The 24305-nt window shown below is 40.0% G+C and overlaps 4 protein-coding genes across 4 annotated transcripts; all 4 read right to left on the reverse strand.

Annotated features, from left to right (window-relative positions):
- Positions 1-222: 222 nt before the first annotated feature.
- On the reverse strand, positions 223-1143 carry LOC129423304 (olfactory receptor 4A15-like). The gene has a single exon (XM_055179551.2). The coding sequence runs from the start codon at positions 1141-1143 to the stop codon at positions 223-225; it is 921 nt and encodes a 306-aa protein (XP_055035526.2).
- A 3466-nt stretch (positions 1144-4609) lies between these two features.
- Positions 4610-5536, reverse strand: LOC129423305 (olfactory receptor 5K1-like). Its single transcript, XM_055179552.2, has one exon. The coding sequence runs from the start codon at positions 5534-5536 to the stop codon at positions 4610-4612; it is 927 nt and encodes a 308-aa protein (XP_055035527.1).
- Positions 5537-9067: 3531 nt separating this feature from the next.
- LOC129423306 (olfactory receptor-like protein OLF2) lies at positions 9068-9982 on the reverse strand. Its single transcript, XM_073871701.1, has one exon. The coding sequence runs from the start codon at positions 9980-9982 to the stop codon at positions 9068-9070; it is 915 nt and encodes a 304-aa protein (XP_073727802.1).
- Positions 9983-16414: 6432 nt separating this feature from the next.
- On the reverse strand, positions 16415-17409 carry LOC129423080 (olfactory receptor 52D1-like). The gene has a single exon (XM_055179213.2). It carries the CDS (start codon positions 17339-17341, stop codon positions 16415-16417), a length of 927 nt encoding a protein of 308 aa, XP_055035188.2. The 5' UTR covers positions 17342-17409.
- Between the last annotated feature and the right edge of the window lie 6896 nt (positions 17410-24305).

The following is a 24305-nucleotide window of genomic DNA, read 5'->3' on the forward strand; positions in this document are numbered from 1 at the left end:
TAAGAAAAGTCTGATGCTATGCAATTCTGATTAAATTGTTCATACAATATTTCAGTGGAACAAAAATGAACACTTTATATGAGTTTACAGCATACATTGATTTACAGTATGGTTCACTTTACAATAATGCTGAAAGTCCTCAGAATGTTGTATTTTTCAGACATACAATAAAACCTCCAGCAGACACATTACAAATCAGAATATAATTCCTTATTGTGTTTCTCAGCAAATATTTAAGCGTTGTTTCCACACTCTTTTACGAACCTCTTTGAGTTTTAAGCCATAAATTAAAGGATTAAAAATAGGTGGCACTATAATGATCTCTAAAGCCAAAAAGTTTCGTAGACTGTCTGGGATATTGCTCGAGCCATATCTGTTGTACAAGGTGTCAAAAAGCATTGCAACACTAAAATTTACCAGTGAAAATATGTGAGGCACGCAGGTCTGCCAAAACTTCCTTCTGCACTCCAGTGATGCTTTACACGCAATTGCAAGTTTTATATAAGAGACCATGATGATAGCAAAAATGCAAAAATAAAATGAAATGCCTAAAAGTCCATAAATGTTATTGGCGACAGTTGATTCACATGAGAGCTTTACCATTGACCAATTGTCACAATACAATTTATCAATGTGATACCTACATAACGCCAGTGTATTTGATAACAGCAGAGCAATGAGTGTGGTAATAAATGGTACAAACCAACAAAAGACAAGTAACAGGAGACAAGTAAATCTGTTCAGTTTTGTGTGATAGTCTAAGGGTCTACAAATGGCCACATGTCTGTCATATGCCATCACTGCTAATGTACAATATTCACACTTAACCGAACTGTAGATCACAAAAGATTGTAAGGCACACATGTAAGAAGGGATCACATATGAATCCAATATTAAATCGTGCAGGAATTTAGGATAGAATCCTGTAGCTCCAAATATCCCATTTAAACACAGATTGCACAGAAAAATGTACATTGGTTCATGAAGGGCTCTCTCCAAGAAAATAACAACACAGAGCCAAATGTTGAGAAACAATATCAGGATATAAAAGAATGAAAAACATGTGAAATATATATGTCTGTGTGAATACGATCCTTCAGGTTGCATCAGAGTATATATTACAAAATAGGTTGAATTGTCCATGTTTGTTCAACAACAAGTAAATTGTCCCTATGCAAAGTGAAATAAGATTTAATTCTTTACAAATTTTTAAAATGACTCTATAAAACTATAACTCTTGTATCTCAACTTTAACCAAGCCTTAAAATATAACACAAAATATAACATACTGTATGTTCCTTTAAAACAAATGTGCTAATATTGATTATTACCAATTCTTTGCCAGAGTCATTGTGCATGTCAGCAGTCACGAAACAGAGACTCTAATGACAAGAAAGATGCCTATAAATAGTTTTTCTCAGATAGAAAATTCTCCATAAGGTTCTAGCACAAAAACCTCAGGGGTAATTAAATATACTTGTTTGTCGTAATGTCCGTTTCAATGTAATATTCAGCATTGAATATATATATATTTCTTATAGAAAACAAGATGGCACACTATTAGTGGTGATATTAGGTCAGATATTTGAAATGAAACCAGCATCTATCCATTTTTCAAGCCTGCTCATTTTTGAAGGGTCACAGGAGCCTAATAACAGAAAACACCCTGAATAGATTAAACTGATGGACTATTAATATAACATTTAGCAGGAAACATTTTTATTTAAAATACTGTAATGTTACCAGTCATGCATGCTGGACTTTTTGATTCAGTAATGCATTCAGGAAACACATTTTATGAGTATAATTTTTATGAGTACTCATATTATGAGTCAAAATTACACTGGTGACTACAAGGAAAAAGCCTCAGAAATAAAAGTACACACTAAAACATGCTGGGCTATTTTCAACCCAGCGTTGAGTCAAAAAGGGACAAGCAATGGGTTCAAATAACCCATTTTGGGTTGAAACAAACCAGCATAGGATAAATTACAACCCAAATAACCCACCAGAGTTAGCAGAGTAGCCAAATTCACCCAGAATTGGGATAGTTAAGGAAAATTAAGTGAAGAGTGTTAATTGACTCCAGTTTCCAAGATACAGCTTTAGTTCAAAATTGCAAAATAGTTTTTTTATTTATCTTTTTAATGTTACCAGTAACATAATATTTCATTCATTTATTGATTTTCATGTAACATTTTCAGGCTTTTATTCATGAAAAACAGAATTGTTTCTGAGGGAAACTATCATGCGACTGTTCCTTGGAAATGTTAGACACTTTCACATGCAAGCCACCAAAAAAACTGTATGATGCATAGATCGGGCCAAAACAACCAGCTTGGAATTATGAGGTTCTATCTAATATTTTTGTCAAAATTGAGTTGTGTGAAAGTTTGTAACAGAAAATACTGGTTTTCATCTTGTCACTTTCTTGGTATAGAAAACACGTTTTTACCGAAATTTGTCAAAATGGATTTATTGCGTTTTGGAACCAAACTCTTCATATATAGTTTAAATGAGCATATAATGAGATGAGTGCCATGTCTATATACATTTGACACGTTTATTATCTTCTCACTTCCCTGACCTGGGGACCTGATGACCTTTATTCTTCTCTCTCTCTCTCTCTCTCTCTCTCTCTCTCTCTCTCTCTCTCTCTGCAATGTCTTATGACCTGCGCATTCTCGAGGACGTTTTGAAGTTGTGTTTGACTTGACGCGAAGCTGCTAGACCTCGGAAAATAATGCGCATGGTATTAAAAACGCGTCGTGCAATTTCGTACTTAAGAGCATGAATCCTACCTTTCATAGAAATGAAACACTCGCTTCGCGTCAGTGGAAAGTGGTCGCTTAAATATGACCAGGGGTTTCTTTCATAAGATTTGAACTGAGGCGGGTCTGCATTAGCGCGCGCCTGTCTCATCCGTCTCCATGGTTCTTTTTGCGCGTTCCCCCGAGCCCCGCCCATTTACATCCGTTTCGCGTCTTTATCACCTTGCTTTTTAAAATATTTTTTTACTCAGTAACGGATATGATTTAAAATGTAGTGAAGTACAATACTTTAAATAAAACATACTTAAGTAAAAGTAAAAGTACAGATTTTAAAAACTACTCAAAAAAGTAAAAATACACAAAAAAAACTACTCAATTACAGTAACGTGAGTAAATGTAATTCGTTACTTTCCACCTCTGCTCTTTTATCATAAAGACTTTAGACGCGTCTGCAGTAGGCAGACACATGTGATGCACAGGTTTACTTGACACGCAGAACACATATTTTGAAATGACGAACCACACACATGACGGGCTACATACATGTTGTGACGAACTTCACATCGCGCGCCCTCGAAAAAGAAGTCAAAGGCCACCACGGCTATACACGGCTAAGTTCAGTCTACAAAATAATCTTTGTTAAGGGGGTCTTTGTTGAGGACTTATTGTATTCAGTAGACACAAAATAATACTTTTACTCTACTAAAACATCTTTGTTGGTAGAACATTTTGAAGTTGTTTTTACAAGATTTGGTATAACATCAATATTAAACTTAAATATGTACTGTAGACATCTAAACTCAAATATATTTTATATAATAAGATACCAGACTATATTGCAATATTAATATGCATGTTCTTCATAAACTTCACTTCTACAAAACTTTTTGTTTGTCTCACTGCATTAGCCACTATTTTCAAGGGACCAACATTAAAATAGCTTGATAGGAAAATAAAGAGATGGTGCAATATCTTCTTATGGCCCAGAGGTCATTAAACAACATGAGTTTGGTAATTGCACCCCTGAGACAAGACATCATTTGTCCAGGTGACCAGTCACACAAATCTCTACAGGAATAACAGTCAGATCACTTTATGTGGACATTATTATTTTAACATTAAACACTTTATAGTGTTAGGTAATCACAAAATAAATAGTGACATTACTGTAAGAAGTGAACATAATTCATTATTCAATTTATATTTTGTTTATTGATAAAATTGCACTGAAATAAACATGAAAGCATGTTTTATATTTTTCTTTTTGAATTGTTGCAACATTAGTAAATGCATTAGTTAACATGTATGGATAAGAAGTATAATGAGTATAAGGATGCTTAGATTACAGTAGATCTTTCATACAGTAAGCACTAATTCATAACCATTTACAGTATACAAAGGTCTTATTATTTCAAAATCTTTTCTTTGGTGACAGAGTTGGTCTTGAGTGACTGGTGTTCATAGGCATATGCACCAGGCTGTAACTCTGTAAACCTTAACATGAGCTAAACATAATAGTAATGTCATAAAGCACATTTTTGTTTTACCTATTTACTAATTCAACACTACTTATATCTGAATCATGCACTGAAAAAAAAGATTCATTGAGTTTGGTGAATTTTTTTGGGGTGGGTGGTTGCAATCAATTTGGTTGGGCTACATTTAAACAAAAAAGATTAGTAACGTAATATAAAATATAAAACTTTTGTTTAAATGTAGCTTGGATAGGTTGATTGCAACCACTTACCTTAAAAAAATTTATTAAATTCAATGAATCTTTTTTTCAGTGTGGCATCTGTCTTCTCATCTATGTACACAGTATTTTATACAAGAGAACATTAAAAATATTTGATGTTAACACATGATTTCAATAACCTTTTACGGACCTCTTTGAGCTTAAATCCGTATATTACAGGATTTAAAAGAGGTGGCACGATGAACATCTCCAAGGCCAAAAAGTCACGCAGATTCTCTGAGATATTGCCTGTGCCATATCTGCTGTACATAATGTCAAAGAAAGCAGCAAAAGCAAAATTGATCATTGTGAACAAGTGAGGCACACAAGTCTGCCAAAATTTCCTCCTGTTCTCTAAAGATTCTTTACATGCAATGATAAGTACAATATAAGACACAATAATAAAAACAGACAAGCAAAAGAACAAAAAAATAACAACAATGCCATAAATGTTACTGGCGATTGCTAATTTACATGAGAGCTTTACCATAGACCAGTTGTCACAATACAATTTATTAATGTGGTTGGAACACAATTCCAATCGATTTGACAATACAATAGCAATGGTCGCAGAAACTAATGGTGGGATCCAACATAAGCTGAGTAAAATTCGACATGTAAATCTGTTTAGCTTTGAATGATAGTCTAAAGGTCTGCACATGGCCACGTTTCTGTCATAAGCCATCACTGTTAGTGTACAACAATCACACGCGACAGAACCGTAAATCACAAAAACTTGTAAAGCACACATGTAAGAAGGGATCACATATGAATCCCGTAATAAATCGTGTAGAAATTTAGGATAGAATCCTGTTGCTCCATATATATCATTTATACACAGATTGCACAGGAAAATATACATTGGTTGATGGAGAGCTTTCTCCAAAATGATAACAGCACTCACCCAAATGTTCACAAACAATATCATAATATAAAGCAATAAAAAGCATGTGAAGTACACATGTCTGTATGATTTGGAGCCTTTTGGTTCCATTAAAGTATAAGTAGAAAAATAAGTCATGTTATCCATTTTCTTTTTGTAAGCCCACAAGTTAAAAAATAAAGTGTATGGTAATTTGATTGTTTAATTTCACCAATGAGCTTAATAGTTTAATATCACGCTAGCTTTTGTCCAACTTGAAAATCCAACAAAGTAACCATTACCATTTCTTTCCCAGGGCTGTAATCGGTTGTCAGTGGTGAAATGGAGGCAGCATTCATAACTGACCTGCTTATAAATGGTTTTCTTCTAGTCTCTAGAGGTTATACTATGAACTATTTTGGTCTTTGAGATGTGCTACATTATAATACAATATTCTTGTACATTGATCAGTGGCTTTCTGTGCAAGACTGTGTTGCCGAAGGGTTTCCTATGGGTACTCAAGTTTCCCTGTCCAAAGATTCGGTTGCCCATAGATGTGAGTCTGCATGTGTTTGTGTGTGTTAGTGAATTAATAGATGGACTTTTGTCTATTTCTTGCTGTATTAAAGAAGATGATTTGAAAATGGATGCTGTGGCTTTGCAAAAATTAACAGGGCTTGATCATGACCCCTGCCACAAACCTCATTGGTTCTGTAAAATTCACTTTGGTAAAACACCACAAGCTGACCTATTCACACTGCACTTAAACTGGGTTTAGCTACTGCAACAAGGGCCTGATTTCTGACTTCCTTTTATCCTCAGTATCTTTTATTCACCACCATATAAATATCCATCTATTTATTCTACTCTTTGCAAATCTTGCTGTTCAGTAATAAATAAATCTCTCCACATGGATCCCGTGAGCAACGTTTACATTTGTTTTGATTTATTTTGAAAGTAGACATTATAAGCGATTTTATCGCTGTTTGTTGCTCGCCTCTTTCAACGAGGTAATCATAAACTGATTGTCATAAACAAACGAGTAACGTCCACTCAAGGAACTGACAAGAGACGGATGACATGAACTCCACTATTTTGCTCTCATTGGTAGTCGCTCCAGAAAGTCGTTAATCATTTGCATATATTTAAACCTTTCTCAACTTTGTCGCACGACTGGACACGCCCGCCATCCGGTCACCAATGGTCATTGTCGCTCGTGTCACCCGATATTGCTGAGCTTCCATTGAAATGAATGAGATTGCGTCGCTCTGCTACTGCTAGTCTGAATGCAGCTTAACTGTACGTTCACACCAGACGTGGAAAAGGCGGAAAAATTCACTATTTGCGCGTTGTTGGACGCTTGAACATTTTGAGTTTTCTCGCTTCATTCGCATATGAAAATCTAGTCATTTAAGACATTCACACGTAAATTTGCATCATGGAAGAGGCTTATATAACTCGAATTGGATAAACTTAGATCGTTCAACCTCCTCACTCACTTACTTCCAAACAAGATCTTTTTAATTCCTGTAAAAGCACGAAGATGTCTTTATATTGACAATGACTGCTTTATAAGGATCACATCCTCTAATGAAACATACAGAAATGCTAAGATACAACAAAAGGGTAAATAAAATCATCATTAACTCTTTCGCCGCCATTGACGAGATATCTCCTCAATCAAGAGAAAACGCTTCCCTGCCAATGACGAGTATTTCCGTCTTTCCGCAATACCACCAGGTGGCGCCCTTCCGCAACTTTTTAAACCCGGAAGTAGTGGCCTCTGGCAAGCTGCTGCATTTCCGTGTCTGTTTTAAAGATCTCTCTGAATGTGATCTCTATTAAAAGTCCGTCACAAAAATGGAATTATCTCTGCTTTTTGCTCAAAATGTGGTGTTTTTGCAGAAACCTACTCATATTCAAAAGCTGATAACAAAAGAACTACTGAAGGTAGGATGAAACGATTTTTTTTGTTTGAAAGCAGAGGGTCTGTTCTTTTAATTCACGGGGTGGGGAGCCATATACGACGGGCTTCCAAATTCGGGGGTCTGGACGTCACCCCAGCTGCACTGGCATATAAATTGCCTCGAGTTGTGGGCTGTATATCTTGCGCTCAGCCGTTTCAGCAACAAGCTCCGAGGCAAAGATGTTTTAGTTCATTAACTTCAAGGGTAGCCCCGTGGATGAAACAAATATCTCTATTTTGGTTTTTACCATGCAAACAGAGGCCTCGGTTCTTTCCATTATTTTTGTTAGGGGTGCACCGAAATTTTGGTCGCCGAAAATTTTGGCCGAAAATGGCATTATCGGTTTCGGGCCGAAATAAAAAATCCAGTCGAAAATGTCAACTGAAAATAAATGTCAACCGCGCCCCTCCCATCAGTGCGCTAGCGCTTGGGTTTCACTCACGGTGATCAGTCGTCACACACCCCTCCCATTCGTGCTCAAGCAAGTTTCACTCACGGTCGAGCTGTTTGCACGCGTCTGCAAAGATTAAGCATGTCTTGATATGTAAACTTTAAAGAAAGTTGCGCTAATGTGTCTCATACTGTAACATACATTTGGCGAATAAAGCAATGAAACACAACGTAACGTTTTTATGTGGAGCGACTGCTGCGCTGTTTGGATTCACTCTTCGTCTCTTTGTGTGTGCGCGTTTAAGTGCCTTCAATAGTGCACATACGAGAGAGACGCATTTAAAAAAAAACAAGCAAACATAAAATCTCTCTGTTATTGAAAAGGGAACATAAAAACAAAATGATATCCACAGTATTCTTTTTCTAATAAAAACATTTGTTTATGTATACATTACAGTCAGATTAACCTACTTAAGTCTGTGTCATTAATGTTAATCAAACAACCCATGACAAAGAGACAAATAGCTCTAAAAATAACATTTAATTTATTGTGTTATGATTCATTTAATTTGATTTCTGTACCTAATGCTAATTTCAGACAATCCAACATTTCCACAGCAAGCTCCCAGTAGAGTACACTTCTAATGAAGCACTCAGTCTGCTCGACTTTATAATGAAAAAGCTAATAATGCAGTTTTCAGACGTAAAATGTATAATTGGAATAAAGCCCATATTATTAGTTTTTACTTCTTTGATGTGACTTAAAACAGCCATCTTGGGCTAACATCTTACTTCCACAAACATCTTAGGTAAAAACATTTTTACATAAATTATGATAAAATATAAATTCCTATGATTAATTATTAACTTAGGTTCAAGCATAACATAAATAAAGATAATGCGGTTTAAATTTACCCAGGGTTAAAAAGTGTGAAAAACTCTTAAGGTGGCATTGAAGCCAAATCTAAAGTTGCATATTACATATAATACCACAAAGAAGTACTACAGATACAGCATTTATATATGTCAAAAATATATTCATCAAAGAATCACAATGTGTCATTGAAACCATGTTTTACACAGCTGGGCAATTCATGTGGGAAGAAAACAAAATTAAGAAGCAAGATTTTAACCAAAAAGCTTAAATGTGTTTTCAGTGAATATTTTATATTGTAGTATTCCAGAAAAAAAAGTTCTACTAGTTGATATTTGTTACTTAATATTAATTGATAAACAATTTTAGGAAAATAAGATTGTTAAATTCAGTGAAACACAATAGCATGTTTCCAGAAGAATGTTTTATTTTTTACTTTTATTAACAGAATATCACAGATCAAAGACATTACTGCACACATGACTTAAAGAGTCTTTTGCGAATCTCTTTAAGTTTTAAACCATATATTACAGGATTAAAAATAGGTGGAACTATAATTATTTCTAAAGAAAAAAAATTATGCAGATCCTCTGGAAAATCTTTTGAGCCATACCTGCTGTACATCATATCAAAAAGAATTGCAATAGTGAAATTTATCAATGAAAACATATGAGGTACACATGTTTGCCAAAATTTCCTTCTGCACTCTAAGGATGCTTTACATGCAATCACAAGTTTTATATAAGACACTATAATGGAGACAAAAAGACCAAAATAAAATGAAATGAAAACAAATCCATAAATGTTATTGGTAACAGTTGATTCACACGAGAGCTTTATCATTGACCAGTTGTCACAATACAATTTATCAATATTATATTTACATGATGTCAAACTACTTGATAAGGAAATGCCAACAAGTGCTGTAATGAATGGTACAGACCAACAGAAGGCAAGTAAAAGGACACAAGAGGTTTTTTTCATTTTTAAATGATAGTCTAAAGGTTTGCATATGGCCACATGTCTGTCATAAGCCATCACTGCTAATGTACAATATTCACACTTAACTGAACTGTAAATCACAAAAGTCTGTAAGGCACACAAGTAAGAAGGGATCACATATGAATCCAATAATAAATCATATAGAAATTTAGGATAAAATCCTGTAGCTCCATACATACCATTTAAACACAGATTGCATAGAAAAATATACATTGGTTCATGAAGGGCTCTCTGCAAAACAATAACAACAGTGAGCCAAATATTCAGAAACAATATCAGACAATAAAGAACAAGAAAGCATGTGAAATATAAATGCCTGTATGATTTAGAGTCTTTTGGTTTCATCAAGGTGTATTTTGCATCAAAGGTTAAATTATCCATCACTGTGGCTTTTAAACAAATTACAATAGTCCCTATACAAACATTTGATTCTTTTAAATTAGCAGGAAATAGAAATGTAAATTAACATATATTTCTCAAATTAATTTAAAGCACTTGACCTTTTCTTACATAACATATAACTAATTATAGCACAGAATGAGTAGTAATCCAAAACAACCATTACTAGTCTTGCTCAGAGCTGTAACCTGCATGTAATGAAGGCTCTACTGATCATTGACATCCTTATAAATAACTTTATTATACATCATAGTAGTCTCTGTGCGACTTTATACCCTAAGGGTTATCCAATGAATGTTGGTGTTTTTCACTGTAGCATTTGTGTATTGTTTATGAATAAAAAAATATTTTTGTACAGTACATTAAGAACTTTGATCTTTGAACATAACAAAAACTGTAACAGAAACAGGAAGGATATTTTGGGATGTAAAGGTTCTTCATGGAAAGTTTCAGCAAGAAATGTTTTTTTCCATGGCATCATAAAGTACCTTTATTTTTAAAGGTCACCTAACACACACTATTTCTGCTCATCTTGTGTTAATCTGGAGTACCTAGTACTACATCCTTCATATCTCCAAAGAGTCTTTAGTTTTATCAGATTTATAAAAGACAAATCAGCTGTATACCGCTACTTTCCGGAAAAACCTGAGCTCCAGTACTGCGGGTGGAGCGAGTCACAACAACATGCACTAAACATTATCCCACTATCTTGGTATAACTTATGATTTACTACGCTCGTGTAATTTACAATATATGAACTAAGGTGCCAATTGCTAACAAAAAACAGACATTTGATGCTGTCATACTTACTGCCTGTGACTCATAACCGGTTTGTTGTATTACTGGGACTGCCTCATTTTAACGAAATCCAGCATCAAATAAATACACTTGCACAACTCCTCTACCCCAAAAAAACAAACTACATTCATTGTTCACATAATGCTGGGTTAATTAGAAAGCAGAACAAGCTTAAATTTCCCTTACAAACAACACCACACTTCTTTGGTGACGTTGATTTCGTGTCAGCTCTTGGTTAGTGTATGTGCGCTATTCAGGGTGATGTGTCCATTAAAGCTGGATATCGCTAAACACCACTCCATTTTTCTATATCTTTTACAGGGAAATTTAGGGCTTCTACAAGAAATAATAGATGATAATAAAATATAAATTGCAAACAGAAATTACCTCTTTTCTTATAAAAAAGGCTTAATAAGTCAAACCCTGTCCCCCTTTTTTTTTTAAAACACTCTTTGCATCACTATGCTGAGTAGGTCGGGGGATGCGTCCTCCACCTCCCAGCCTTCTCGTCCTCAGCTGGTTGAGACTCCGATGGAGACCGCAGAGTCTGGGGCATATGGCAGCAGCCGCGGCTGTGACACCGCTCGGGCTGCTCCATATGAGACCGCTTCAGCGTTGGCTTTACAATTGAGTCCCGAGGAGAGCGTGGCACACCGGCATACACCGTGTAACCATTACACCTGCGTGTCGTTTCAATTTCACCCCGTGGTCAGACCCAGCATTTCTGAGGGCAAGATATGCCCCTGAGACAGGTCTCCTGGCATTCTGTAGCACATACGATTCCCCCAGCACGGGGTGAGCAGCCACGTATGACGGGCTTGCGGTCTCAGGGGTGTGCATAGCACCCCAACTGCCGCGAGCAGTGGGCTGTATATCTGGGATTCGTACGCTCCGCTACGGAGATGCGAAAGAAGGATGTATTAGTCGGTACCGACAATATTGCGACTGTTGCGTTTATCAACCGTCAAGGCGGTTTTGCCCTCTAGTCACCTGTCGCATCTCGCTCGTCATCTCCTCCTTTGGAGTCAGAAGCATCTGAGGTCCCTTCATACCATTTACTCAACACAGCGGCAGAAGCGCTTTCCTGAGCTGCGCGCCCCGGCGAACGGCAACTCCAGACGGTTCAGCTCATTTGAAAGAAGTTCGGTTGTGCGCAGATAGATCTGTTTGCGTCGCCGGACAATACCCATTGTCGCCTATTTTATTCACAAACCTAGGGCAGCCTCGGCGTGGATGCGCTGGCACACAACTGGCCGGTGGGGATGCGCAAATATGCGTTCCCTCCAGTGAGCTTAATCGCACAGACTCTGTGCAAAGTCAGGCAGGGTGAGGAGAGCCTTCTACTGGTCGCGCCTTACTGAACGACCAGGAATTAGATTTCCGATTAGTACATCCTGCACCCTAGCTATCGGCTGGTGGTCAGGTTTTGCTGCTCAGCTCTCTGTAGTCTGAGGCTCCATTCTTTTTCCGTATGCAGACAATTGAGGATGAGTAAAGAGAATGGGGTTCCTGCACCCATCCTTGGGCAATCAGATCAACAGATGCCAGAAACAGGGGTGTGATCAAGGCAAGACTCAGTTGCAATCCTGAAATACAGCCGATGACATCATCTGACTTTGAGAAAGTGTCACATTCCTCATGCAACATCTGCTTTACTTGTTTTTGGGGCAAAGTTAAAATGCTCATGTTGACCGGAGGATCCCATAGATCCATGTTGCTATATACACTAATGGTTTCCTATGGGGCCTGAGTGACAGAGGCTGTGGCTGCACTCTGTGATGTTATGGCTGGTTGGACCGATTTAACTGCTTGCAGTGTCCCTAGTTCTGTTCTGTCAACAAGTGTGATGTCATGATCTGTTCCATTCTGCACGCTGATAGTAATCAAAGGGCAACCACCTTTTTTCATATTGAGAAGGGTGTTAAATAGTAAAAGTGTTCAAATGTTGTGGGCTAACATGTGGTTCAAACAGCAAGATGCTATGTTGTTTCAAAAAGACACTTTTACCTGACACTGAATCTTTATATAAGTGTGCTTGGGGATGCTCACCATTTTATTCACTGTCCTAACTGCATATTCTTCGGGGTCCTCTGCAAACACTAAACTGATAAAGTTGTGTACCTCCTTCTTAGGGCAAGGGCAAGCATTTCTAACAAGTCTATACAAGTTTAAACCAGTCCCATCAAGAGGGTGCTCTATCATGTTATATCCAGTAATAGATTTGGACAATTCTTGGTCATTCAGAACAAGCACAGGATTTATTAACTCCCTACCCCTGGTTCCAGGAGATGCCAGCATGAAGGATAATTTCCACCCATCCACAGTATGACATGTTTGTTCTATTGGCTGCCACCAGTTGCAGGCTATATGATGCTTCTGTTGCCTCAGAAATATTTCTTCTTCTTCTTCACACCATTCCAGCATCTACAGCTATATTCAGGGCGAGAAGTTAATCCATACACATGTTTTATTCAGACAAGTTGATCCATACACAGGTTGGGGGAGGGACAATAAGGCATCTCCAATCTCCCTAACTTGCATGTTTTTTGGCCTGTGGGAGGAAACCAGAGTACCCGGAGTAAACCTACGATGACACAGGGAGAACATGCAAACTCCACACAGAAAGGCCACCTGCCTTAGCCGGGGACCTTCTTGCTGTGAAGCAACAGTGCTGCGAACTGAGCCACCGTGCTGGGGTAGTATTAGCTCACAGTGAGTGTGCAGTGACCTCATATGGTGACCTTACAATTTTAGCTCACTGTGATGCACACATTGTGACAACATTATGAGGATCTTGTAAGCTCATGGTGACTTCACTGAGAGATCCAAATGTTGACTCGGTAGAGGTTAGTTTCGCCTCAAGTGTGTGTGTCAGATGACCGCTCCCTCCTTTACCTCGGGGCACCAGCTCAGAAATTCCACTTCAGCAATATAAAAATGATGTAAATGGATCATTTAACAAATGAGAAAATATGTAAATTGTAGTTTGTCATCTAATTTATCTGAAAGATAATCTCTGGGGGAGATTCAGAACCTGGGTGCTCTGTTAATGTTTCCCTTTTTAGGTGGAGACTCAGAACAAAGAATGTCTGAATAAACTGATAACACCTGGGGTCATGTAAACGCGTAAATCGTTTTTCTTTAACCGGGGAAACCCCATAAACGGCGTACGCAAAAACCGATCGGCACAGGTAGTTTTTTTGCTCATTACGCCAATTTCGCGTGGCATGTAAACACCTTAACCGGCTTTCTCACGGTTTTGTCCATGTGCGCATGTCTCCGCGTATGAAAGATAAACGTCACACGCGGAAGTAAGCGCAAAGTAACGCATAAAAGTATCCGCTCGACTAAAGCAGTTGGCAGAGAAACTGTTAAAATAGCAGCTCATGTTACATTTACAGGTTCTGAAGACACGAGAACACATACAACAGTACAGCTTAAGACAGATATGCCGTCGGCTTTTTGAATGACTATTGTGTACTATAGGTGGTGACGTCACTGCCTGCGAGAAAACTGATAATTCTTCAATTCCCTTGTAAACGCAGTTGTCTGCATAGCCGGCTTATTGATTGCATGTAAACGCATGAAAACAGTTTTCTGTAATAAGCAGATTTTTGATAGTTATCCGCTTATTCTGTGCATGTACTGTAAACATACTCATTGGCGCTTTGATGCAGAACCTTGATTGGCTGTATATGTCAGAAGGAGCCCACAGAATGTGGCCCCCTTTCTTCGCCGTGAAGAACTAATTTGAATAGCATAAATTACAGAGTTTAAAGCAACACTATGTAGTTTTTTTACCTTTAAATAATTTCTCTAAAATTATTTCAGTGATAGAACAACTTTTAACTGGACAAATTGTACTGTTGCTGCAACCTGAGCAGCCTCCTAGCTGCTACAAGCACACTCTGAAAGTGGTGGTGGAGGGTAGGAAACACAGCTCTGCCCCTCCCCCTGCCTGCAGAAGAGTGTCTGAAACCAGGCACTGTTGCGCTTTTCAACCACATGGGGGAGCTGTAAGTCATTTTTACATGGAAACTACATAGTGTTGCTTTAACTTTGTCTTTAGAATTTCATCTATGCATTTTCCACTTATAAGCCACTTCCAAAATGCCATTGGCATTGTCCTGAATGTAAAAAATAAAAACATGACAGCAAAATGTCACTATATTATGCATGCATTTCTTCATATGTTAATAATTGTGATTATTTGAACAGTTTTATAACACAGAGGTATAATTCAGAACACTACTTCTGTGGAGTATGAAGTCAATAGGTGATGGTTTAATGTCCATTTTGTTGGTGGAAAAATTTTGTCCTTATATTTAGCCAATATACTTAGCCATAGCCCTGATGTTTCCTAAGGATTTTTTATGTTCACCCTGGCTTCGGATGAGTGTGAAGGGGGTTTGAAAGGATGATGAGGAGAACTAATCAAAATGTCATCTTCCTCTCAGTTTTGGCACTGAGGTCAGCCATTAAAGATGTCTGTCAGTTGTCCAAGCAGCCTTATTTGATGTAACTGGGCATTTGTTTGTGTTAACCCACCAAAATCCAGTCCCAATGTAGGGCATACTCCTCCAAGGCAGTTGGGGGGGGGGCTAAAATGCCTGTTATCTGCTGTTCCTACACCACCAATGTTGAAATCTTTATGCCATACTGAGGCAATCTGTCTCTGTAATGTGTGGAACATTATGACTAATATGCATAGCTGCAAACAGTTCAATATTTTAACTGTCTCTCACACTGTCAGTGTGAAAAACTGTTATAATAATTGAAATCATAACCATCGTGATTCAACATACCACACACACATGCATTAAAAATGCCTGCTACGCCCCTAGGTGTACACACAGAACATCTTACACACTGGGTGGCTTCATTTGTCCATGTAAACATGCTTATTTTTGTCAGTCCACTTTCAATTGTAAATGCACGCAAGTGCCTTTGGAAACCCTGTATAAATGCTGTAGAAAATGTGTTCATTGTTAGTATAGCATGATGTTAACAAATACAACCTTTTTGTAAAGTACATAGGATTGTTAAAACACAGGAACACACAACTAACTTCCAAAATGATGTTAGTACTGTCAGCTATACTAATCACAACAACCATGAATTATCAGAAGATAGAAACGTACAAAGAGCAGACCTCTGATTGATTTTTCTGCAAACTGACTTAACAACTGAATGCAAATATCTATATGAATTTTAAGATTTGCAACAAAAAGATAAAAGCAGCATTTATTTTACCCTTATTAGTCTTTTATTTGGTTACATTAATACATATTTTTTCATAAGTATACCGATTATTGTTATTGTTTACATAAAGCCAGGGCATCAGTTAAAAGTTTTTCTTTATAGCACACTGTATAATATTTTTGCTGCCTTAATTGGCTGCCTTAAACTGAATCAGATTGTTTTAGCAATCTATTTTGACTTACATTGTCAGAATAAAAAGGTTCTCATAGTCTCTGGGACAGTACCCTTTCAAAAAAGAGTACGTTGGAATGACTTGTAAAGTCAGGTTGATTGTAAAGTCATTTCTACTTATAAATGTAAGGGAGCAAAAACTGTTTTACAGTGTAGAAATAAAAACAACAAGCTGAACATAACCTATTTTCTGATCCAATTATTGCACATTTTAAAGATTCTCCTGCGGACCTCTTTAAGTTTTAAACCATAGATTAAAGGATTGAATAGAGGTGGCACCATAATCATCTCTAAAGCCAAAAAGTGACGCAGACTCAATGGGACATCACTTGAACCATATCTGTTACAGATGGTATCAAATAGGATTGCAATAGTGAGATTTATCAGTGAGATCAAATGAGGTACACAGGTCTGCCAAAATTTCCTCCTGCACTCTAATGATGCTTTACATGCAATGATAAGTTTTATATAGGACACCATAATTACAACCACAAGTCCAAAATATAATGAAATAAAAACAAATCCATAAATGTTATTAGCAACAGTTGATTCACATGAGAGCTTTACTATTGACCAGTTGTCACAATACAATTTTTCAATTTGAGACTTACATGGAACATACCTATTTGACAACACAACTGCAATGAACATAATAAGAAATGGCAAAATCCAGCATAAACTAAGTAATATTCCACATGACTTTCTGTTCAGCTTTGAATGATAGTCCAATGGTCTGCATATAGCCACATGTCTGTCATACGCCATCACTGCTAATGTAGAAAATTCACACATTACATAGGTGTACACTACAAAAGCTTGTAAGGCACAAAAGTAAGAAGAGATCACATATGAATCCAGTAATAAATCATGCAGAAATTTAGGATAGAATGCTGCTGTTCCATATATATCATTTATACACAGATTGCACAGAAAAATATACATTGGTTCATGAAGGGCTCTCTCCAAAACAATAACAACAATGAGCCAAATGTTAACAAACAATATCATAATATACAGAAATAAAATACATGTGAAATATAAATGTCTGTATGATTTAGAGTCTCTTGGTTCCATCAGAGTGTAGGTTGCAAAATAGGTCAAATTTTCCATTGTTTTAGATGTTATGCAACTAATTTAAACTGCAAAATGCCATCGAAATACGCCAGGTTAAAACAACTGATAATCATTGAAATCCTTTGTCCAACATGAAACCATAACACATAACTACCATTACCATTGCATTACCAGAACTTACATTCATTAAATGAAAGCACTAAGGATCTGATGCTTATAAAAAGTGTTTTTACTAAGTGCAAAATCTCTGGGGTTCATTATGCTTACTGTATGGGGCTTCTGTGTGTTTTTTCCATTGTGGTTTTTCTTAAATGAATACTCAAAACTAATTTACACACTCACATTGTTTCAATATGACAGGGTTTCTTTTATGCAACAAAAGTTTTTTTTAACTTAATGCTGCCTTTTTTGCTAAGTAATGCAAATGCATACAGTAAGCATAAATTAACAAGTCTTTAATAATGACAAAAATAACTCAAATTTTGACTATTGATGCCAAATGCTAATTGACCCTTCGTTAAACCAACCTTTTCCCTTCATGAAACCTAAGACCAAGGAGAGAAATGCCGGACGTGGATCAAGCAGTGTGGAAGGCCTCATTCACAACTAAATGTCGTCAGGGATAAAAAAATTTCCCCTCAGCACATCATTGTTGAAAATAATGCATAATGCACATATTTAAAAGTAAAATAAGATGATTAAAGGCAAGACGGAAGCTGACTGAAATTTTAGCGTTTCTTAATTGACCTGAGTAGGGCAGCGACTAGCAGTAGCAGAGCGACGCTATCTCATTGATTTCAATGGAAGCTTGGCAACTTCCAGCGACACGAGCAACAGTAACTATTAGCAAATGGATGGCACGTGTCCAGTCGTGTGACAAAGTTGAGAAATGTTTAACTTTATGCAAATTATGCAAAATATTTTATTAATTATATTTAATAAAAACAAGTGTAACACTATCTCGTTCTATTGTGTTACCTTTGATCTGTGTGTTATTTTCGTCCCTGCTGTCAGGGTCAAAATTAACAATGCATTACTTATGTTCAAAGTGAAAATATGCTGAAGTCATTTTACATGTGTACAAAATTCCACCTGGTATTGATAGACCACACTTGTGAGTTATTGCCCACAACAAAAATATATCTATGTCTAAAACATTAGCTTTTAAAATTAAGTTTTTCTGAAAAATGTTTCGCCCCTGCTCTCCCCTACCCCAATTCGATCGTGGCCCTCCCGAGGTTAGTTCTATAAGCGGGATGATGTTGTCATTGCAAAGTGGACAGTCTAATGTCTTGTGTTTATTCCACAAGACTTATGGATAAGCTTGATTTATAATTATTAGACTATTTTTACAAATTTCACTTACCCTGCTGTGCATGAATAAAGCAGTTCCTCAGTTTGTGTGTTTCCCATTTGAATGGTCAGCGTATGAGGCGGCTGCTGCTTGCGCTGGGACCTAGAGGCTTTAGCTTCAATTTTGATTAAATTATTTTCTAATTGGTTGCATATTATTTCATGGATATATCCCTTGAAAGCATACTGCAGTCCCTTTTGTCTAGCTCTCTCAGATATTTCACATGTTCGCCAAAAATAAATAATTAACTCCTTGGGTATGTCTGACACTGGTGCATACATACTGTAATAGAATTGCCAGGTGTGAAAGCTTGACAGGCATAACAACAGTAACTAAGGAGGTCGGTGCTTAGCAAAGGGTGAATTGTGACCAACTGTGATGGACCAAAGATATACATTCATATCTAGAGGATCTGCTCTTGTGTCATATTTGAGGGAATTGACAAACAACCTAAACAATTATATTGGTCCTGTAATGTTGAGAATCAATGACAATGTGTCCAAAACAGCTCCCCAATATCCCTATATAGTGAACTGTTTGTAGTTGTGTCAGAAATCATACACTGTAATACATTCTTTGCTGCCTTACATTTATCATATGACATGACATATGACAGTATCACATATAAATCCAATATTAAATCAAACAACATTTTAGGGTAAAATCCAGAGGCAACCAAGATGTTCCCCTTTAATGGGAACTCAACGCTATGTCATGGAAATGACATTTTGGGGGCAATGAGATCCACTATGCCATAAGAAGTGGTGACCACAGTCCAAAGATTTGGTGGCCATTGGTTTGAGTGTTTTAGTGTGCATGTGTGTGTGTGTTTGCCCTGAGATGTACTGACCACCTAGTATTTCACTGCTTGTGACTCCCACAGACAATGAGCAGTATAGAGAATTAAAAGATGGACTTGTCTATTTCTTGCTGTATTACATTTGAAAATGGATGTTGTGGCTGTTCAACAATGAACAGGGCCTGATCAAGACCCACACCACAAACTGCACGGTTATGTTAAATTCACCTTTGTAAAACACCACAAGCTGACATTTTCATACTGCACTTAAGGGTTTAGCAACTTTTTAAACCATGCTGTTAACTAAGCTTATGTGCCTCTGATCCTGCAATTTGCCTACCTGTTTTACCACACAAGAGCATAATCCCTGATTTTTGACTTCCTATTTCATTATCTTTCATTCACCACCATATAAATATCCAGATATTCACAATACTCTTTGCAAATTTTGCAACTCTTGCTTTCCAGCCATTTTAGTAACAAAAGCAATGTTTCACATTTGTTCCCTTTCAGTCGGTCACTACGACGTCACGTCGTGACCGACGAATTGGGAACTCGCTTAGAGGGACCAATCTGCTTCGATAACTACTAAAACGCCAATGAACTTGGCATTGAGATATTTGCATAATGCTGGCGCCGCCCCGCCAGCTGCGTATATAAGCAGCAGGTGCAAATATGGAAATTAGCTTTTTCGCTTCGAAAGCCGGCAGTATCTGCTACTGAGAAGCTACTCTACTCTGTTGGGATCGATTGCTGAAGTTGGTTGGACTAGCAGTACCACAGCGGACACCTAGCAGTATTCCCTGACTCTGCATCTTTTTTGTGTGCGTTGCCTTTCCCTGTGCGCATCAACTGAGCATTTGAGTGAATTTCCCTAAAAGAGTGATACGAAGAGCTTTGTGCCTTGTTAAAGGCAGCCACTCTCTCGTATATCTTTACAGGATGGCTTTTCGTCCATGCAATCTTGGGTGCGGAAAGTACATGGGTCCAAAGGGCGGTCACGAGCGTTGTCTCTCATGCTTGGGCATCGAGCACGCGGAGGCAGCGTTTGCTGAGGGTGAGTGTTCTCACTGTGAGAATTGTGGATTTGCAGAGACGGTTGTCTTTCCTCCAGGAAAAACGCAACCCGTGTCCTGTGAGCATCGAGCGTCGCCATGGTGCGGCTGTAAGGCTCTGAAAGGATGACCTTCGCATCACTGTCCTGAACCGGCCGGGGATTCGTCCTCTCGCTCTCAGCCTCCTCATCCACAGACGGTGGCCGTGTAATCTCGAGCGGGGAGACCATAGGGTTAGAGTGGGTTAACCTCCCTCAGCCCGAACCGTCCCGTCTGGATGATTGGTTCTTCGGAGCTGCCCGGGCTTCACAGCCCTCTCCTCTAGTGCCCAGTGCTGCCCACCAGGCATGCCGAGAGGCGGCTTCAGCCCTGCATGCTATGGCGTTGCTGCAGGTTCATCAAGCGAAGGCCTTGAGGGATCTGCACGAAGGAGGTCACGAGTCGCCTGTCCTCTCCGCTCCGGGTTGCCACTGATCTGACTCTCCGTGCAACAAGGTGACAGCGCAGGCGATTGGTCGTGCCATGTCCACGCTGGTGGTCCAAGAACGCCACTTAGGGTTGTGTCTAGCGGACATGTCGGATGCGGATAAGAACAAGTTCCTAGACAAGCTCCGCCCGCCCCACCCGCTTCCCATGGCAAATGGAGATCGAAGCGGCCCTGAGATGGGCGATCTGGATTTGGATGGTATCACTCTTCGGGAGACGGTAAACGCACCGCTCCCTCCCCCGGAGGAGGGTCGGGTGGAGAATCTTTGGTTTTATTTTGTTTCTGTTCCGCCGGCTTCTCAGCCGGCACCCACAAAACCACAAATAGAGTGCATTCCTATTCCTTCTCCAGGTCTCCAGAGGATCGAGAGAGACATGTACGGTCATTCACATGCTCATCCTCCCTCTCCTCTATCGTCAGTGGGTGTTTTTCGGAGTCCGAGCTCTCCACCCTTAGCGGGCTCAGGTCAGTGTCACACACACACACATACTGTAGATGTTCGTGCTGTCACGGCACTCGCACCGGGAGTCCCAGATGTCTCGCTTCGCTGCCCCACTGCGGGTACACCGGTAGTGCCGTTAATTCCCCTCGTGCGGTCCCTGGGGGCTTGGCTTCACCTTTCCACCTCGTCTCGTTGGGTTTTACGCATGGTCCGCCTTGGTTACGAAATACAATTCAACCGGCACACACCCAAATTCTCAGGCATTTGTTTCACCACGGTCAAAGCGTCCGATGCACATGTACTGCGTGCAGAAGTCGAAGTCCTGCTGGTGAAGGACGCGATCGAGCCGGTCCCTCCAACCGAGATGAGGTCGGGGTTTTACAGCCCGTATTTCATAGTACCCAAAAAAGGCGGTGGGCTACGACCGATCTTGGATTTGCACGTACTGAACAGATTTCTTCAGAAGAGATCCTTCAGGATGTTAACACCGAAGCAAATATTCAACTCAATTCGCCCCCAATATTGGTTTGCAGCAATAGACTTGAAATACACGTACTTTCATTTGTCCATTCTCCCTCGTCACAGGCCGTTTCTCCGCTTTGCGTTCCAGGGGCGGGCATATCAGTACAAAGTTTTACCATTCGGGCTGTCTCTCTCTCCCCGTGTGTTCACGAAAGTAGTGGAAACGGCGTTAAAGCCCCTGAGAGAGAGCAGTGTTCGCATATTGGCTTACCTCGACGATTGGCTTATAATAGCACATTCTCGGTGAACGCTTTGCTAGCAGAGAGACTTAACGCTTCGGCATCTCGCCCATCTGGGTCTTCGGGTCAACTAGGAGAAGAACAAACTCTGCCCCACGCAGAGGATCTTTTTTCTCGGTATGGAACTGGACTCGTTTAACAGAAGAGCGCTTCACGATCGAGTCCCGAGGAGAGCGTGCCGCGCCGGCATCCATCGTGTAACCATTACACCTGCGTGTCACCTAACATTCCCCCCGTGGTCAGACCCCGTGTTTCTCAGAGCCGGTGTGTCCATGAGACAAGTCTCTCGGCATGCTGATGTCCACACAGATGCTTACGACACGGGCTGGGGAGCCACGTACGACGGGCTTGCAGCTTCAGGGGTGTGGACAGCACCCCAGCTGCACTGGCATATCAATTGCCGCGAGTTGTGGGGCTGTATATCTGGGACTTGTACGCTTCACTACGGAGCTACGAGGGAAGGATGTACTAGTACGCACTGACAACACTGCGACCGTTGCGCATATCAACCGTCAACCTGTCGCATCTCGCTCGTCATCTCCTCCTTTGGAGTCAGAAGCATCTGAGGTCCCTTCGTGCCATTTACATCCCGGGTTCGCTCAATACAGTGGCAGACGCACATGGTGACTCCACCCCCAGACGGTTCAGCTAATTTGGAAGAAGTTCGGTCGTGCGCAGATAGATCTGTTTGCGTCGCCGGACGATACCCACTGTCGCCTATTTTATTCACTAAACCGAGGGCACCCTCGGCGTGGATCCCTGGCAGATTCCCCTGAGCAAGGACCTTCTTTCTCAAGGAGGGGGCACATTAAGGCACCCGCGCCCGACCTGTGGGATCTCCATGTATGGTCGCTGAGCGCGCGGTAGGTTGTGGTGATTTATCGCAAGCGGTATCTAACACCATCTCTGCAGCGCGAGCGCTGTCCACTAGACGGGCTTACGCGCTTAAATGGAACCTGTTCGTCACCTGGTGCTCTTCGCAATGCGAGGACCCCCGAGAATGCCCCATTAATATCGTGCTTTCATATCTTCAACACCGTTTGGAGAATAGGCTGTCACCCTCCACCATTAAAGTTGATATCGCTGCTATATCTGCTCATCACTCGCTTATCAATGGCAGATCGGTTGGCCAGCACGACTTAGTTATTAGGTTTTTAAGAGGCGCTCGAAGGCTGAACCCTTCGCGCCCTCCCTCTATTCCTCCCTGGGACCTGTCCATGGTGCTGAAAGCCCTGCAGGGACCCCCATTCGAGCCTTTGCATTCTGTGAGTCTTCAGTTTTTGGCAATGAAAACTCTGACCCTGCTAGCATTGGCCTCCGTGAAGAGAGCAAGGGACCTACATGCATTTTCCGTTGACGATTCGTGCCTTCAGTTTGGTCCTGCTGTCTCGAGCGTAACACTCAGACCCAGACCAGGCTACGTGCCCAAAGTTCCCACCCCTCCCTTCAGAGATCAGGTGGTGAGCTTGCAAGCGCTGCCCCCGGAGGAGGCAGACCCAACCATGGCTTTGCTATCCCCATACGCGCACTTCAACTCTACGTGTATCGCACACAAAGCCTCAGGACCTCAGACCAGCTCTTTGTCTGTTATGGTGGTCAGCAGAAAGGGAAAGCTGTTACTAAGCAGAGGATGTCTCATTGGATAGTTGATACTATCGCCCTGGCTTATAATCTGCAGGGTATTCCTTGCCCATTTAATTTGAGAGCGCACTCCACACGGAGTGTTGCCTCATCTTGGGCTCTCGCTCGTGGTTCCTCGCTAACAGACATCTGCAGAGCTGCTGGTTGGGCGACACCTAATACGTTCATTAGATTTTAGAGTGTTCGTATCGAGCCTGTGTCCTCTCATGTTCTTTCTTCATCAGGGAGAGCACGGAGAGCAGACTCGCAAGTCGGCTTGCAGGCTCCGACTGATGCTCCACAATGGTGTCAGTATGGAAGGCCATCAGAGCAAAAATGCGTAATGGTTTGAATTGTTCTTCCTCAGCTGCCTTGGCAGCCTATGTTGCAGAGCATTGGCTGTCAGCCTCTCACTAGCTGTATATTTGCGAACCTACGTGTCTGGCTCAGGCTCCACATTGTGTCCCCTAAGCGGGGTTCCT

Source organism: Misgurnus anguillicaudatus, chromosome 9 (genome assembly GCF_027580225.2).
Source record: "Misgurnus anguillicaudatus chromosome 9, ASM2758022v2, whole genome shotgun sequence".
NCBI classification, from domain to species: Eukaryota; Metazoa; Chordata; class Actinopteri; order Cypriniformes; family Cobitidae; genus Misgurnus; species Misgurnus anguillicaudatus.